Source organism: Solanum verrucosum, unplaced genomic scaffold, assembly GCF_900185275.1.
Source record: "Solanum verrucosum unplaced genomic scaffold, falcon-dt-bn FXZP01000118.1, whole genome shotgun sequence".
Lineage (NCBI taxonomy): Eukaryota > Viridiplantae > Streptophyta > Magnoliopsida > Solanales > Solanaceae > Solanum > Solanum verrucosum.
Window position 1 is genome coordinate 388,280 of NW_026020568.1, and position 12,395 is coordinate 400,674.

Consider the following 12,395-nt stretch of genomic DNA (forward strand, 5'->3'; position numbering starts at 1 on the left):
CTTCATATATAGATTACAAAGAAACAAAATTACTAAATTTAACTTCATAAAATTCTTAACATGTAGAAAGGATTATCATCTAATAATTCAAAACTACTTCATCTGGAAAAAATTTAAAGATATGTCAATGGAGATTAATATCATGAAGCTTAGCCTCAATTTAATCAGTAAGATAACTAAGCTAAAGCTGTATTTTATTCTCTTAGATATATTCTCTTTCAGTTTGCATGCTGACTCCATACAATGTATAGATCATCTCCATTCAAGAGCATTTGGTAACCTGTAGAACAAATGAAATAAAAACAAAACACAACTAATACATGTCCCTGGACATTTGAGTGCATAAATTAATACATCTATGTAACTACACTACTATGTAGTTTTACATCCATCAGATACAAGAACCATATCTATATATGAAAAGAAGATAATCCGGAAAGAGAAGCAGCAGCATCAAATACATTATGGTTCTCAATCACTACACTTTCCGTTTCAGCTTCTATGCAGTGTCAACTCATATCAGTCCATCCTGGTTAAGCAATTTAAACGCGACTAAAGCACAACTACTTTGATGTGTTAATACAGAAACAGCCAACAACGGCTCAATAATTTAGTGACATGCCAAAGAGACACGGTAGAAAGGTGAGGTTAACATGCTAATCACAACTATAAGAGACAGATGTATATACAGACTGCGGGGACTGTACTCTGATGCAAAGGAGGACCTGATCTCCATAGGCATTAGAGGGGCATCTAACATTTTTGTGCCACTCAAATGAGACAGCCACGTTTGAAATTTTGGAAGGCTGGATCATGTTTTCATGCTGGAGCAAATTCAAAAAGGCGCAGAACACATGACAAAGAGTTGATTCAAGCAGCTTATTATACAGCTCCTTGTAGCTTTAGTCCTGAGTACACAGCAGAGGAAAGACAGATGTAGATGAGATTAAGAAAATTTACTACCAAGCAAGCAAAATATTTAAGCTATTTGGTACTATCCTATGGCTAAATTTTCAAGCACTACTCCAAATAAAGGCAGGCATTGAGATGGACAATGCACTAACCCTCCAATTCATCCATCTGAAGTTTTTAACTTGCGAGGCCGTTTTGACTGTGCTGGTGAAGATGGAACTTCTGATAATCGTCCAGGCCCCTGGATCCCCAAATCAACATGGTAAGACTCTTAGAACTGTTTGGATTAATTTGAAGATTCATTAAAAATACTACCGACACATACCTTGCGTTTCTGGTCCTTTTTACCAGCTCTTTCCCCTATAGAACATGAAAATTATTGGCACAAAAGATGATGTTTGAGTTTGAATGAAACAGAGAGAACAGTTTGATCATAATGGAGTAAACCTTTAACAGACGACAGCCCAAGTACTTCTGTCATATGCTTACCTCCAAAACTTGTAGAATCGGGAATGAATGTTCTATCTTGGTCCGTAGCACGTTGCGCACGCTGTCAACAAGCAGATATCAACTCCATTACTCACAAACAAAAAAGAAATATTTTTATCTAATTCATCTCATGGAACACCAAAAACTACTTAAAACAAATATAGTTTTTTAGAAAAAGGAAAGAGGTTCGTTACAGAGTTATAAGCAGCATCCTCACCTTAGGAGGTGTACCAGGTGTTTCAGAATATGAACCTTCCCGATAAGATGAGCCTTCTGCCTCCTTGTATTGTACCTGATTTTCAAGACAAGCATTATCAAAATTGGGCCATTGGCCTTTTCTGATAAGAAAGAAGTGAAAACTGTCGTCATTGAAGCTCTAACCTTACAAATGAGGCAGCTCCAAACACGTATGAAAACAATACATACACAGAAGGGGGGAAATGGTTTTGAACCAAAATGTGTGTGTGTGAGAGAGAGAAAGAGAGAGAGATGAAAATGGAAGTCCATCTAATCAGAAATGATGGAAAATAATATACTGCAAAAGCATAAGAGACAAATTGGTCAGATAAACTTCAAACTCTTTTTGGGATATCTAACATACACTTGTGTCAAATATCCCATTTTTATTTGCCTTGGTGATGGATAAATTAACACGAAAAATTCAAGGTGAGGTGCCATGGTGTAGGTTATGTAGGATAACATAGTTCTCATGGACGAGACTCGCGGCGGAGTTAATGCTAAATTGGAGGTTTGGAGACAAACCATAGAGTCTAAAGAATTCAGGTTGAGCACAACCAAGACAAAGCATTTGAGTGCAAGTTCATAATGCATGAAGCTACCGTGAAAGTGAGACTTGATACACAAATCACAGAGAAAATTTCAAATACCTTGAGTTTATTATCCAAGGAAATGGAATTGACGAGGATGTTATTCACCGTATTGGTGCAAGGTGGATGAAGTGGCTCACATCTAAAGTCTTGTGTGATACGAAATTGCCACTAAAACTTAAAAGGCAAGTTCTACAGAGTGTTATTTAGATCAACTATGTTGTATGGAGCGGAGTTCTGGCCAATCAAGAACTCTCGCATTCAGAAGAAGAAAGTTGTGGAAATGACGATGTTGCGATGGATGTGGGGGGATACTAGGAGATATAAGATTAAGAATGAGGATATCTGGGACAAGGTAGGAGTGTCTTCAGTGGAGGACAAGATGCATGAAGAAAAATTGAGATGGTTTGGGCATGTGATAGGAGATGCACAGATGCCCCAGTGCGGTGGTGTGTGAGAGGTTGGGTATGAATGATTTTAGGAGAGGTAAAGGTAGACTGAAGAAGTATTGGGAAGAGGTGATTAGACAGGACATGACAAAGTTTCATCTTACTGAGGATATGACCTTAGATAAGAGGGTGTAGAGGTCACATATTAGGATAAAAGAGTAGTAGGTAGCAATGCATTGTCTTGTTGTCCGTCCATATTAGTAGTCATAGAATTACACTTGTAGTTTCTTGTCCTTCGATTTTTGTTACTATTTGTTGATTCATTGTACCTCGATTATCGTATTGTTTCATTGTAGTTCTGTTTTAGTTATTATCTGATGTTTCTTGTCATTTTGTTACTTCTTTTTCTAGATTGCTTTGGATTGTTTTTCCTTGAACCGAGGGTCTATTGAAGACAAACTCTCTACCTCTGAGGTAGGGGTAAGGTTCCGTGTACTTGACCCTCCCCAAACTCCAATTTGTGAGACTACAGTGGGTGTGTTTTAGTTGTTGACATATACTTGTGTTTCTTTCTCCTAGATAGTTTACTTCTTCGCCAGCGAATTAATAGAAGTTGAATGGTTTTGAATTGCTGCTAAGTAGTTGTTTGATAGCTAGTTGAGGATAGGTTTTTGACTTGTTAAAGAACTTCTATTATTATTATTACTACAATATATTAACTTATTTTTAACATTAATTTTATTTATTATGATGATGATATGAATTGAGCTTGAATGAAAGTGAGAATTCATTAAGCCGATCTAAACTTGTTTGGGATTGAGATGTGTTGTTGTTAATCATTTGATATATGCGGCAAACTATTCTGTGTGAGCAACTGAGGACCCAGAATTCTAAGACTCAGCCAATCTTCACTTGAGTACACAACTCCAGGGTTTGCCTACGCTAGACAATGATATTTAACCAGAGATGCTTCATTATGAAACAAAACATAAGGCAACACAAAGACGACATTTTTAAATGATATTCAAACAGTCGTAAAATGTTATCTCAAAATGTTCTTTAGTCTAAACTCTATAGCCAAACTGAACTCATGACCAAGAAAATTGTTGAAAGCATACACTAATAAAATAAAATGGCAAATACCTGCTTTTGAAGATTTAACAGGGTTAGTATCTCTTTCCTTAGTTCAAGATGCTCCGCACAGACAAGTTTTGTTGGGACCTTTGGCTTCAAATTAACCTACAGATGGGAAAAAAGCATAGCCTTCCCAGTCAAATTAGTGAGGAAATATTCATCATTCTATAAGGCAATTAAACCAGGAGGGACAAGAAAGAAAAGAGAAGTGCCTAGGAACATCAAAATTGGTGTGAGAAAATGTAAAACTTGTGCCACACGTAAAATTGTAATTTGACAGCACAAGTCTGGATAATTAGATAACTGAGATTTCACGATGTAATAGAACTTGATCCACTTGTAAAATGGCACCCCAACAACACAAGTCCTGATCATTAGACAACTGAGATTGCACCTCTGATGATATGTTAAAAATCTGGCCAGGATAAACGCCACACTGGTTCCAAAGTATATATACAACAACAAAATAAATGAATTATAGAGAAGAAACAAACCCCAAGGTCTTGTAAAGTTTGTTCAACCCGTTTGATTGTCCGAAGTCCAGCTGAAGAGCTCGCAGCTTGCACCATTTGCTCTAGTCCATATGTTCTCAAATACACGCGCAGCTGAAAGTTTTCAGTTAGTGAGTAGATTGATATTTGATATTATGCGGATATGATTTTAAGTATTTTTACTTTCTCCACAAAATTAGTTTGAGTCAATAAGGAACTTCTTGGGCCTTCTGAAGATCAGTTTTTTTTTCCCTAAAGGAATACAACTTTCTATAACAAATGGACCCAATACTTACTAAAATAGGTTCCTGCAGGTGTCTAAAATCCTAGTCACCTCACATCTCCCCTTTGACATTCTATAGACTATAACACAAATTACATACACTGCAAACTACAACATGACCTATAAAGATCAAGGGAGGTTTGACTGGATCGTCCAAGTTAAAGGAACTTCGATGTTTTTTAATATAAGCAGGAAAGAATGACAGAAAGTGGATAGTAGAAATCTTATTCTCAAACATACCATGCGAAGAGAAGCCAAAGTGGAAGCAGTCTCTGACACTGGAGGTGCAGCAATCCCAGACGGTAATTGAGCATTTGGGGAGGTTGATATTACATCAATACCAGCCTTTTCAGCACCTTCAGGAGCAGCATCAGACACGTCGGGAAGCTCTGTTTCTTCAGCGGCCTGAGAACATGCAATAACCTGGTTAGTGCTGGTTTTCAAAATGATAAACAGGGTGACGGACATCCAATAACTATATCTTTCCTGGAAGAATGTTCCAGGTAAAAGTAGCCCTAGAACTCTTACCTTAGCAGCTTTTCGCGACTCGGATATTCTTTTTGCTTCAGCAAGAACCTAAGACCAAGGTTCGAAGGGCAGGTTACTGATTTAGAAAGAACAAAACAAACAAATACATATAATTATGCACATGCGTTATCAAGAGGCTCCATTTAAGAACTACGACATACAGTTAAAGATGGGATGATGTCTAAATTTCATCAAGGAGGGCATTCATTTAGAAAGGGAAACTAGGGACAATAAGTAACAGTATGCACAAACCTCTGCATCCCTACGCTCCTGATGCTTTGTTTGTGAGAGCACCATGGACAGTGCACGTTTTCGCTCAACCTCTTGAGAGGCATTGTAAGGCTCCTATGGTGTTGTAAGAAAAAAGTTAGAAATACCACAAGAAACTGAAATTTGTAGGACAAAACACCAGTTAAAGGACATAAACTTGGAGAAGAAAGTGGGGTAAGGAGGTGGTATTGCTCCAAAGAAGTAAATCAGAAAGAAAAATAGTCCTCAGTTGAGAAAACCACAACTGTTAACTGACCTTAACAAGGGGATGTCCAGCAACATCGGCAGGAGATGGTGCCCTAGCAATTCTAATAGCACGAGACACTACATACGACGAGGTCCAAAACCATCATGAAAATAAAACGATATTTGGAGTTACTAATCATATAAAGCGTAAAAGCTAAATTAGTTTAAGCAATTGATAAACAACGAGCATTTTAGAATACCACTGTAATAACGGTCCTTCAGTTCCTCAACTGTACGATTTGAAGGGAACCTATCAGCTATGATAACGAAACGGAGATCAAACCTCTTGCACAGGTCAAATAATTGATCCGTCTCTTCCTTGGTCCATGCCTAACATGTGAGAATAAGTAAGTGAGTTAACAAAGATATAAGGAATTGAAGAGACAATAACTAATTCCGTCCAATGACATAAGCATCTGTCCTGACAAGGGAGAATGCATGGAGATTACAAGCACAATCCAAGACCAGTTCTCAACAAATATAAAAATGATAATTTGTAAGTTGCTGAAGATATCAACAAAGATAAAATATGAATATTGGTAGCAAGATACTTCATATCACGTCAAGCAATTGAAAATATTTCTGCAAAAGCTACAAAATAAATGTCGCAATTGGGTAATTACATAACATGATATTAACAGTCATTCAATAAACCATTACAGATATGAACAGTCATTCAATAAATGACTACAGTGAGGGTGCTATTACAAGATTCTAACAGAGTTTTAAGTTCAACTCAAAAAAAGATAAGGCTGATGTTTCTTGATACTGCCTCTTCCCAAGTAGTGATAACACATATAACTTCAGATACTATTTTGATACTTACAGGATTGGACAAGAACTTCTCATACTCCTCATCAGTATACTCGATCACATCCACCGACTGCAGCCATCAGACAGAGCAGATTTAATACCATATATAGAAGAACCCTCAGGAACAAGAAGAATCCTTGATATACCTTATTATACTTGGCAAACGAATAGTCACCTGTAGGTGGAACACCATTAACAACTCTGACCTGGGATTTATTAAAGCCAAATGAGTTTCATGGGTTGATGGTTTGTCAGTTACTTTAAGCAGATTCTAGATCAGTAGGGGCACATACCCAATGATAAAGCTGTAAGTTATCTTTTCTAGCAGAACTTGTGAACGGAAGCCATTGCCACGTAATCTGAATAGAAAATAAGAAGAATTTATTAGCTTCTCTTAACATCAAGAAGAAGCACTATTAAGAAACATCCACTAGCGAAACAAAACTTTGTTAGGGTATTAAACAAAGAAGACATCCAGATGACCTACTATTGAAAATAAGTTGTGAGGATTTGCAATTAGCTGGAACTGCAAATCAACTTAGTTCCAAAAGCAATTATAACAAGTTAGAAATTATGATGGATTGATTATTGTCATGTCGCTAGTCCATTCTGGAGAGAAGATAGGAAGCTCTTCTACTATGCTATATATGCAGAGGAGAAAGATTCAAAAGCTATTGAATAAAATTGCTTTCCATTTTGGTCCTACTTTCTTCTGTTCTTGCTTCAACATCCACATATTCTTGAGTTTATAGCTACTTTCATGCTACTCTGAGTACATACCATAACGCATTAGCAAGGAATTTCAACAGAGACAAAGCTCCATCGATGAAAGCAATCATGCCATGACTCAACCACTTCAAAACAAACTACAACGAGTTTTTTTTATGACACCAGATATGAGAATTACTTAGAGATATTGTCGAAGCAAAAATCAAATGCTTAAAAAGAAGTGGGCAGGGAGAAGCAAAGGTATTGTCAATCCAACAATCATGGATTTCTGGTTACTTTTCTGCAAAGTAAGATACCTCAATCTCATCTCCACCTAGTATTCAAAATCCTCCAATTAAGTCTCAATCCTAACTTAATTAAGGTGAGCAACTCTTGTACTGATCCAGCTCTATTCAGGTTCGGTATTCAGAGCATTCCTTATAACATTTAACTATTTAACAATGCCGGAGCTACAACTTACAATTCTGGCCAACAGCAAAAGAATTAGCTTTGAAAAAAACATACAAGAAACAGAATTAAGCAAAAGAACCTTTTCGGACTCCGAAAGAGCTCGCCTTTTCAGCTGATTGATATCAATAGAAGGCATAAGAGGTGCAATACCACCTGTAAGTGCATAAACCTGAAAACCCCAAAAAAGGAAATCAGCAACTCTCGAGCCGTACAATGCACAGTATGAGGAAAATGAGAGGAATAACAAACTTACTTCTCGCGAAATGCCATCAGGTTTCCTTTGAGACTCTTTCTGAGGCCTCGACTTCTTTTCTTGGGACATTAAAGGTCCATTTTTAGGCAATCCTAAGATGTCCTTCGCATCCATATGGAATTGTTTCGGCAAAATTAGGGTTTTCTGTATGATAAATTAGTACAAAAACTTCAACAAATTAGGGTTTTTGAGTGTGAAGAATTGAAGAACATAGCAGAAAACTAGTTTCCAAGGGAATGGGAATATGAATTCAAGGAAAAAAAAGAAGAACAACGATCTGTTCCCCTCTTTGAGCGCGAAATCGAAGAACAGATATGCTTTTTGGAGAGGACCGGGCAAATATCCGGGTCGGTCGACGAACTTCCCCTGGCCCAGTTAATTGGGCCTTCACTTGTTCCAACTATTCACTGTAATGGGATGGGCCGCATTTTTTCCCCAAACTGGAATGGGCTTGAGCCAACAGCTCGTTTGTTCAAGGGATTGGATTTAAGTTCGTTGGAACATTTCGAGTTTTCGGTTTGAGTTTTGAGTATTAATAACCTCAATTCACATTATAATGTATAATTTTCTACCATTAATAAGAGCAGAGGTCACTCTATCGCTCATGCCATGTATTAAACTTTACTTACTCATGAAATATTTTTCATTTTTATCTAGATTAACAGTCACCGGAAATACATAGTATTAGAGATGACAAGAAATTAGTTAATGTTAATCAATGAAATAATATAATGTTATTTAGGATAATTGATTATTTAGGACACTTATAAAAGTTTTTTAGCTTCGTCTTTTTAACAAGATAGCTCATTTCTTACACACAAGAGATCCAAAAAGACCATTTCTTCTATTTTATTTTGTAATTGATCAAGAAATCTTAAATTTTCATGTTATTCAAATAGAAGATATGATTAGGTAGGATCGTAAGTAATCTATTGGACATTTGAAAAATTAGACACTAGTATTTGATATATATGATATGAATAGGAATGAATATTAAGTATAAAACTTTTTATGTTTTTGGATATCAAAAGTACATAGTACTAAAATTGATATACATAAATTTTAAAATAAAATGTGAATTTTCAATCCATACTTCAGAAATCCAAACCAAATATTTTAAAAAATTGAATTTCGAGTTGGTCCAAAATCCAAACTATACCCACTCTTAGTCATATATTTACCCAAAATGTTGGTAATTTTAATTACATGACATAGCAATAATTTGGTAGGTTTTGTAGCATAGATATATTTATCATTCACACGAATACAATTAAATAGAAAATATTTTATATAAATATATATATATATATAAAGACAATATAGTTTATTATTATTACGTGCAAGTACGGATATCTTTCTCGTGTTGAACTGCAATGGTGTTGAAATTCTCTTCGACGTTATTTTTGGTTCATGTGTGTTCTTTTCTGATTAGATGGTTGAGTTATATAAACTTCTTGTACTAGTTAATTTTTTTTGAAATCATTGAACCTTGAATATATGATTTTCAAATTATTTGCTAGGTATTTGAATAACTATTATCATCATCATTACTAGTAAGGAGGAAATCTCACTTTTAAAATGATGCAAAATAAATCAATCACAGATAAAATCGGAAGAAAACAAGAATATTTTATTGATAAATTAATATGGATATAAATTTGTTCCTTCCTTACTCTCATAAAATTTATCTGCTTATTTCTCGAACTAGAATTATTTGAATTTGATCTCTTTATAAATATTCCATGAATTTGTGAAATATTTGAGAATCATCTTATATAATATCTTTTATATAGGCATACATTAGGATTTACGATTTAAGCAACCTCTGAAAATTCTAACTGGAATCAAATACATCTTGTAGAGTTCTCCATCATAATTATTGTGCAGAGACATCTAAAATAATAAGTCTTAGATAGTTTATATGTGAAAATGTACGTATAGCCAAAATGGAGTACCGCCCCTCAAACCAGGTCAAGCTATACTTCCAACTAGAATTGAATATGTCTGGCAGAATTCCATAAATTTTCAATGTCTACACTCACATAAGAAGACATTTCTTTTAATTATTATTATTATTATTATTATTATTATTATTATTATTATTATTATTATATTTGGTAATTCTAGGTTTGCAAAATTGTTAGTGTAAGGGTATGAATGATGATTGGCCGGCAAAGAAGTTAGAGGACCAACTTCCTTACTGGCCAAACTAATCATCAACTACCAAATTCTTCTCCTTTTGCCCCTTCTTCCCTTTATTTTATTTAACTAATATTTCTGCAGCTTTTATTCTACAAAATTACGGACTATGGGGGAGAATAAGAAGAAAAGGCCGGCAAATATGCTTCCATGTTCATTCCTTAAAATAAGGAATCAACACAATAATGACAAAAATTTATTTTTATATGATTTTTTTTAATTTTTTATTCCATATTCGATATGAAGCTTGATTAATTTGAATTCGTGTCGGATAGGACTCATTCAGATATAATAGTTCCTACCAAGCATTTTTCATACATAAAATTTAAAATCAAAACTTGTGATTAAGGAGAAGTAATCTCATTCGTGGCACTACGTTATATGGTGGTTGATTTTTATATGATGCTTGTACCGTACTTGTCTAGATGAATTATTCCTTTTTCTCTCCTTTTTTCCTTCTAAATATATATAATTTGCTTTCCCTTTCAAACTCTTTTGTGTGATTTATTTTGTTCTCTTGGGCGGTAAGCAAGAGCGGCTCGCACATGTCTTTGTTTCTCGTGATAGCTCATAGATACTTTATAACTTTCAAATCAATAAGTGAAAAATACTATTGCAATTATTATGTCTTTACGGAATATACACACACACTATCACTATAGATACAAAACATTTCAACGATCATTGAAAGATATGGTGCAATAAATGGAATTGTTTCTTTCTTAATAAGAGGTTTTGGATTCTTGCTTTGGGTATGAAAAAAATTCCTGGAACTGTTTTTTTCTTAATAAGAGATTTTGAATTCTTGTTCTGGATATGAAAAAAATTCATGATAAGAAGCGCTTACCCCAAATGAAATTTTACACGATGTAAACTCAAATCAGTCGAACATATGTACTCTAATGTGAATAGCAAACACCAGACAACGAATGAAAACAAAAAAAAACATGTGAACGATATACAAAAAAAAAAAGAATATAATTTGTTCTTACTTCGTTTTTCAAGATGTAAGTTTTCGGTTTCCATATTTAAAGATGGACATGTTTTTATGCATCAATGTAGCATCGGATGAAGTTATTTCTTTGTGAATTAGAAATAAATTTGAGCTAAAATAGAAAGAGCTTACCCTCGAATGGAGCCTTACGCCTTACGCAATGTAAATCCAAATCAATTGATATAAATACAAATACTAAACACGGCATAAAACAACATATGGGAAAAAAGTATATAATTTGTTTGGGGTAATGGTCAATGTCATATGCCCCTCTTGCTCTTAGTTGATGACAGTAAGTGGACAAGTTTGAGTGGTAGAATCAAAATTGAAATTATTTAATCAGCCAGCAGATTTAGTTTGAAAAAAAAAAAATGTCTGACGTGATAGGTGAAGTCAAAACATAACATGGCGGTTTGTGGTTTGGTCTCTTCTTTAATTTGGCCGCAATATTGCGTCCACCTCAACAACTCTTCACATCTTTTCTAGCCAGCGTGCATGCGTATAAAGTACAAACAATATAAATTTCTTGCCCCCCTTTACTATTTTGCGGATTCAAAATAAATTTAAATTTTATGAGTTTTTTTAATGGTGATGGTCGTGAACTCGTGATACAGGTTAGTATTGTCTTTTAAGAGAAAAGGACTTTTATACTCCACAGTCCATATAGAGAATATTGAATTTTATGAACTCGGTACCATAAAGGTGATCCCTCCCCATGGAACTTGTTAGTTGTACTTAATCCTTTGTATTAAGTGAATTGTTAAAGGATATAACATTTTCTTTAAAAAAATATATTTAAGGATATAAATCAAAAAATAATTTACAACATTATTCTAATTTAAGCCACTCATTTATCATCTTTTAGGTGTGTAAGGTATCTTCACTATGAGTCTATTATTGGTATGTCTCTCTATAAATAGATTAATTTGGTTTATATATTGTTTCTTTTTTAAACAATGCTAATTAGCATTAAAAGTGATTGTGATGATGAATCTTTTTTAAACAATGCTACTTTTTTTCATGTTACTTGTTTCTACATTACTTTCCACAGGGCATAATTAAGTTCTCAAGTGATATGTTAAAAATGACCCCTCATGTTTGGTACTTGATTCAAATTACGGGTTTTAAATACTATATCTTATGAACAATCTTGATCTTTTATATTTGTAAAATCTAACCAACAAAACTTTGATGAAAATGAAATGTGTCACTTGTAGAAAATATAAAATACCAAAATTGCTCAACTTAGTAGAGCCCATATAAATTAGCTGATTAAGAGTAGATGATAAGTATCAAGCACTAAAAAAACACTATTAGGTGTTGGAATACATTTTGTAAACAAATAATTACGTATTTAGATAGAAATGCTAAAGCAAATAAAAATAATT

General features: G+C 34.4%; 1 protein-coding gene across 1 annotated transcript; it reads right to left on the reverse strand.

Annotated features, from left to right (window-relative positions):
- Nucleotides 1-431: 431 nt before the first annotated feature.
- Nucleotides 432-8,100, reverse strand: LOC125810588 (SWR1-complex protein 4). The gene is made up of 17 exons (XM_049490062.1): nucleotides 7,815-8,100; nucleotides 7,641-7,730; nucleotides 6,676-6,741; nucleotides 6,529-6,588; nucleotides 6,396-6,452; nucleotides 5,770-5,899; nucleotides 5,580-5,647; nucleotides 5,306-5,398; nucleotides 5,054-5,101; nucleotides 4,766-4,930; nucleotides 4,246-4,356; nucleotides 3,761-3,856; nucleotides 1,619-1,693; nucleotides 1,402-1,462; nucleotides 1,238-1,272; nucleotides 1,065-1,153; nucleotides 432-908 (listed from the first exon to the last, which is right to left on the reverse strand). Exons 1-16 carry the CDS (start codon nucleotides 7,926-7,928, stop codon nucleotides 1,073-1,075), a joined length of 1,350 nt encoding a protein of 449 aa, XP_049346019.1. The 5' UTR covers nucleotides 7,929-8,100; the 3' UTR covers nucleotides 432-908; nucleotides 1,065-1,072.
- Nucleotides 8,101-12,395: the final 4,295 nt, after the last annotated feature.

Coding starts and splice junctions, on each gene's coding strand:
- LOC125810588 (XM_049490062.1), bottom strand. CDS start 7,928: ATGGATGCGAAGGACATCTTAGGATTGCCTAAAAATGGACCTTTAATG. Junction 5,900..6,395: donor AGAAGTTCTTGTCCAATCCT/GTAAGTATCAAA, acceptor CTCACATGTTAG/GCATGGACCAAGGAAGAGAC. Junction 5,399..5,579: donor CTGGACATCCCCTTGTTAAG/GTCAGTTAACAG, acceptor ACAACACCATAG/GAGCCTTACAATGCCTCTCA.